This window comes from Temnothorax nylanderi, unplaced genomic scaffold, assembly GCF_030848795.1.
Source record: "Temnothorax nylanderi isolate EJ_2023f unplaced genomic scaffold, tnyl_v1.0 TNYL_tig0183_pilon, whole genome shotgun sequence".
Classification (NCBI taxonomy): Eukaryota; Metazoa; Arthropoda; class Insecta; order Hymenoptera; family Formicidae; genus Temnothorax; species Temnothorax nylanderi.
The window spans coordinates 338,152-344,406 of record NW_027249245.1 but is presented as its reverse complement, the minus strand read 5'-3'; the positions used below and the strand labels follow the sequence as shown (position 1 = coordinate 344,406).

General features: G+C 31.5%; 1 protein-coding gene across 1 annotated transcript; it reads right to left on the bottom strand.

Annotated features, from left to right (window-relative positions):
• Window positions 1–1,057: 1,057 nt before the first annotated feature.
• LOC139778442 (uncharacterized) lies at window positions 1,058–3,668 on the bottom strand. Its single transcript, XM_071716373.1, has 6 exons — window positions 3,283–3,668; window positions 2,994–3,198; window positions 2,761–2,905; window positions 2,551–2,571; window positions 2,154–2,469; window positions 1,058–2,001 (listed from the first exon to the last, which is right to left on the bottom strand). Exons 1-6 carry the CDS (start codon window positions 3,666–3,668, stop codon window positions 1,671–1,673), a joined length of 1,404 nt encoding a protein of 467 aa, XP_071572474.1. The 3' UTR covers window positions 1,058–1,670.
• Between the last annotated feature and the right edge of the window lie 2,587 nt (window positions 3,669–6,255).

Sequence of the window (6,255 nt, the reverse complement as noted above, 5' to 3'; positions counted from 1 at the left end):
CGAAGAGTGAGATAATCTAAAATTAAAAGTTAACCGACACTTGTAAAACTGGGCCTTAATGATTAGTTCTTGCTTTTAGTCTCTTCTTGGATCTAAATAGAAACCAATCGTAATAAAAAACTATTGAATGTTTACTGATGTCCATTTCTATCAATGCCGATTAACTTTAATCTCTAAACTCTTACTTTTAGTCTTTTTCTAGTTCTAACAATTAGAAAAAGGTAAAAAGTAAATTAAACCGAGATTAAAGTCAATCAATATTGGTATAAAATGGCCATGTAGCCATGCTTTTCCGCCGAATGCGACCATTATTGCGTTGCCACTTGCCAGAGGTTCCTCTCTGGCGACGCCTATAAATCTCATAGGAGAAATAGGGGGATTGGTAGCAACTGACAATTCATACTTTTATAGTCAGAGCAGAGAGAAGCCTTCTCTCTGGTCAAAGGTAGAGACCCTCTAGTCAAAGGTAGTAAATGCTTGGACACGTGCTGGTTAGAACGTGCCTGGGCGTGCATTCATCTAAATGTTCATGCATCATGTCCGACTGCGTCATCCTGAAGTAACGTGATGTGATTTTGTAATATAGATTACAAGAGATCTTGAGCCGCGACATGTTTTACCTGATTACCTAAATTTCTCGATACTCTACCAAATTTTGCGGTTTTTGGGAACAATATTTTAGGAGTATAAGCCAATGTGAACTCTCGTCTAATTTATCTTGCCAATTTTTCAGACTCTGGGTGTTTTGCTGTTTAAATTTTGAAATTGCTACAGTTATCAAGTGCCACCTATCGCTTGACTCTTTTTATTCTTTGTTCATATTTTTTTGAGCTTAGATTTCAACGACACTAGTTTTTGCAAAATAAAAATTCTCATACTTTCCAAACTTTGAAAAACTGACAAAGCATCAAGCAGTATAAGAAAAAATAAGAAATAAAATAAAAGGTGATGCTAAAACTAAAATTCCAAAATTGTTTATCATAAACTCTCTTTTTTGTTATTCGTACTAAGATTGATATACTAATTCAATACATAAAACACATCATACATGCCCATAGTTAATGCAATTTTTGTATTTTAATATTTATACATCCAGTATACATTTTAATTAAATGAAAAAGAGATAGCGACATTGATTACTCCAAATGCATTTTATATTTCACGAAATGCCTGCACTTGAAACGAAATACCTCCTCATTTAATGCACGTATTAAATACATAATCGCAACTTATTCATATAGAAGAATTGAGACAATGCGATATAGCAATCCTTTCAATCACAAGTAATCCATTTCTAAATAAATTTTTGGAAGAGACATGTAGTTGCGAAAAAAATATCAAGAATTTACTGATAATATTATTAATATAGCTTTTGCAATATTTCGCCGAAATATTCCAAGCAAAAAATGTCACCATCGCATTAAAAAAGTCAAATTATGAAAAAGATAAGAAAGATAAAACTGTTTGAAAATAACAAAATTATAAATAAATATAATCAAATATTTTGTTTTCATTAGACATTAACTTCTTTTACAACCTAATTTACCACATAATTTTTGCAAAGTAAATTTGTAAGTATAAAAATATAAAAAATAAACATAAGCAAGAAATAGATTGATATATGTCCTAAACTATAGTAAACTTATAGTAAACAAAAACTATTCAAATTATCAGTCTATAGGCGTAAAGTCGTATGTGTAGACGGACACATGCGGATATCTTTTTTTCCATCGATTAACCAATCGATCGCTTATATGACAGCGTATGAGATAAAACTCTTGCAGTTTAGGACATTGTTCGAAAATAACGAAATAATTATCAGGTGTATGAAATCTCAGACTCCGAAAATATAACTTTTTCAAGTTTCTGCACTGCGCTAGTAATTCCAATCCGTGATCAGTGAGATCACCCTGGTGCAAATAAACTTCTTGCAAGTTTTGCAAGTTTTGATAAGAGCAAAGTAATTTAAATAAGCTATCATAAGTAACTGGGTATTCGTATCTGTAACAAAAATTATATAATTATCACAACACTTCAATTTCAAAGAGAAAATTCATGCTCCTTTTTCAACATGCTCGCAAGAGAAGCAAACAAATTTCAATAAAGAATACAATAATATGTATTTTAAAAGAAAATGTAGCACACACACTTACAGATAAAGGTGCACTTTCCGTAAATTCTTACAGTTTGTGAGGGCACTAATACCCTGAGGTGTAAGATAACTTGCAGATGAATTTATTATTTCCAAGTTATGACACAAATTTCCCAAATCTATTGGAACTGCGTCTAATAAAATACCCGTTGAGTACCAATGTAACTCACGCATCCGTTGATTTCTTTGCAGTATTTTGCTGAGACGTTCAGTTCTTATATCCGTATTACGAAGATCTAAACACTCCAAACCATTTAACCTCTCGAGATACGAAAATCCTTCGTCGTCTATGAGAGGACAATTATTTAGATCCAATTCTAAAAAAAAAGAACATGTTTTGGATATATGCAATTTACCCGTAATATTGACAATCATACATATACAATATACATACGTACCTTTCAAATTTTTGCATATCTCTGAAATTTTAAGTAGAGTACAACTGTTAACAGATTCGCTGCATTTACTTAATCTTAAGTGCGTTAAACGCATTCCGCAATTATCAAGAAAGATTACAAAATCCTCAACATAAAAGATGCTTTCTGTAAGATCTAACTGTCGCAAATATTTACATCTAGATGAAAAGTAACAAAATATATCGCCCATACGTTTGTCCGATACAACAATACGTATACTCAAACGTGTATAGAGTTCAGGGTCCCGTATTAAATTATTGAAGCGCTTATCTACATAACTCATGCGGAATAACGACATAAATTCCAAGTTTTTTAATATCATTAGTAGTACTTCATCCTACAAAGATAAAATATAAAACTTCAATACACGAGATGGCATTGCAATAAATATTATAATGAGAAATAGACTTCTTGGAATACTTTACAGGGAGCGCAGACAAACTGCAAAGTGATAGCTCCTTGGATTCATCCGAAGAGAGTTTCAAACCCTTGTCATAATTTGAATTACTTTTTAATAAATTATGACGCGAGTTTTTCTCTCCATTAGGTTGCAGGTAAGCAGGAATTACCTCCTGAGGTACTTCTTTGTGCCTCATATTATTCTTATAAGAAGTCTTCCTTCGTATATCGCTGCAAACATTGGAACAAATTAATATTTATTATTAAAAGAATAAAAAATATTGAAAAAATACTTATTATCTTCGATTATAATACCTTTTACAAATAACACAATATTCTGAGAAACTTTCTTGCAGATGAACTATATCCAAGTGTGCACTTTTTAAATCTGCCGTTAAATTATAAACATCGTCATGGCATTGAGAGTACATGGAGTTAATTCTTTTTAACACATTTGTTAAACTCTCATTAGTATTTTTAGAAAGAATCAATTCTGATGTACCGATAAGCATCACAGCATCTATCTTTGTGTAAGTTTTAGGCAAACTCTCCTTAAATACTAGTCTGAGCATTTTGGTTTTAAAGTTACACGGATGCGACAACGGTGGAGAAAATAATCTTGATGCCGGGGGTACAATCTGAGACGATTCATCCCACAATTTAAACCACTTATTATTAGAATCTTGAGCCCAAATTTGCATTACGCTTCCAGGATTATATATTTCGTAAATACAGACTCTGATTGGATATACAGCTTCATGAAACTCGATATCTTCAAAATAGAAAATATAATTATACTTTCTTCTCAACAAAAGCGAATCTTTTTTAACAATATCTTATTTGTTAATTCAAATATTACATACCAATATATCCCTTTTTGAACGCCCAATTCCACCAACGTAGAAAATGAAATTTAGCAATTGTTTTATCTTGCCATGGAGATATTGAGATATCTGTAATATGGCTCTGTAATGAAAAGTTGAAAAGTGTTAAATTCTACAAACTCTTGAAAGTTTAAATTCCAATTACTTTTTACGGGAAAATAATGTATAATACCAGGAAATATACATACCACCATTTTTTCAGAAAAATATGGTAAATGAAATAGTTGTCCATAGTTTGGAAATTTAGGTGGCCCAATTATGTCAGGGGCAGTGTGATATATGCTAAGATTCTCGTCGTTCACGGCAACAAATCTCTTCTTCACAAATTGATAGATGAAGTCAACACTATCCTCTTCTTCTACTGATAGTCTGCCGACATAGGGATATCGACTACAACTCTCGCAATATAAAGGTTGATAATGGGATGTCATACTTTCTCTCTGAAAGAAGACAAATAATATGGAGAATAATATAATCCTTGCTTTTGTAGTATATGCTAAAATGCATTGTAATATCATGGAATTTTTAATTAAAGCGGTAAGATTATATAATTAGATTAGATTATATAATCTAAATTTATGCATTCACATGGCTAGTACTGACATTATTATTACATAGTCTGCATGTATATTATTATTAAATATTAAATAATTGATTATTCTGAAGAAAATTACAGTTTTATAATATAGAAAAATGTTTTTTTTATAAATCTTAAATATCGCGAGCTCTGTGTTCTTCTACCACCACGCGTGATACACGTGCACGAGCACAAAGAAAAAGACAAAAGAATTACAAAATTTAGATTGCTGAAATTCGCCACAATCAAGTAGGTACGCTTAATTTCTAAGTAAGGTCCATTCTACAATAGTCATATGTAAGAGTAGATGTAAAACGTAAGCACTGTAAGCAGTAAGCTATTGACTAATAAAATTTTTACAATCCAGGAATAATTGAATGTAGTTGGTCAACTTTTACTGCTTACGTCTTATCGAATACTCTTACGTCTATGTAGAACTTAAGGGGTAACGCCACTCTAGAATTTTCAAAAAATCAATTTTTTTGCTTAAACGATACTTTAAGGTCTTAGAAATAAGGTACACTTGGTTTCAAAGCTCGGAAAAATCTCTGTTATCCCTTTTTCGTAATCCGTCTGCCGGCGCGGAATGCATCTGTGAATGTTAACTGAAACTCTTTAAACGCGTTTTTCTCGAAATCGCTTTTTCAAAATCAGGCGGAATCAGAACTCGAACATCTTTTATCCGATTGACTTGAAATTTTGAGTGAAACTTTACAATAACAGTATCTTTAGAAGTACCTATGGATTTTGCGATAAGTTGAACAAAACTTTTTTTATAAACAATTTTGTGCGAAATTTTTTAGCGAAAAATGAAACATTTTTTTCCAACATGCACCATTCTTACAAAAAATGATATTTCGCAATTTCCATAGGTACTTCTATAGAAAATCTTATATATTTTTCAAAAATCTTTGAATTTTTGTTCCAAAGAAATTATAGGAGCTTTGATTCCGCCCGTTGGACGACTTCCGCAAAAAGGAACTTTGGATCAATGACTCTGGCGCCGCCATTTTGTTAATAAAAAATTAATAAAAAATTTTTCTTATACTTTAATATAGAAGATAATAAATAGAATTAAACCGATTTTCATTTATAATTATTGTATTTCTGAAAAAAATTATCAAAAATTGGCTTTTTTTGGGGACTCTAGAGTGGCGTTCCCCGTTAAGATTTTCCGAAATGTATTATTTATCTTACTTAGAATAAAATGTATTTTTGATTTCATTTTCCGATATACGTGTAGTGTGTTTCACTACGTAGTAGAGTGTTTCACCACGTCGGAGAAGAACATACGGCATACACGTGCTTATTACACGAGCACCAAAAGAAAAAGATTGCAGAATTTAAATTGTTTAGTTTACGTTCTCTACACTTACGCTTCTAAGTGACTAACATTTTTTAAATGTATTTTTTCACTTATTTAATAAAAATTTTATCTTATTGTTTGATACAGTGATATAACAATCGAACAAAGGATTTTACAGTAAATAATGAGAATTACCGAAAATTTAACTCGGAACTAAACCAAAAAATTAATCAGAATACCTAATTTCTATCGATTTTTATACTTACTGTTTATCAGCGCGACAGATTTAATTTTTTTTGTATAAAATAAAAAAATCACGAGAGTGATGAAATGTCGGAACATGTGGTTAGTGAGCCTACACTTCTGTGCGGGTCCACAATCCACATCTTTATTATATACAAGACTGATGCCAACTCCCATGAAATGCATGGTCCTGATGGACTTAAGAAGTGTTACATCCAAACCCATGGATTCAGGTAAATTACTGGAAAGCAAAGAAAAAAATAGCTAGAGGGTGGGGA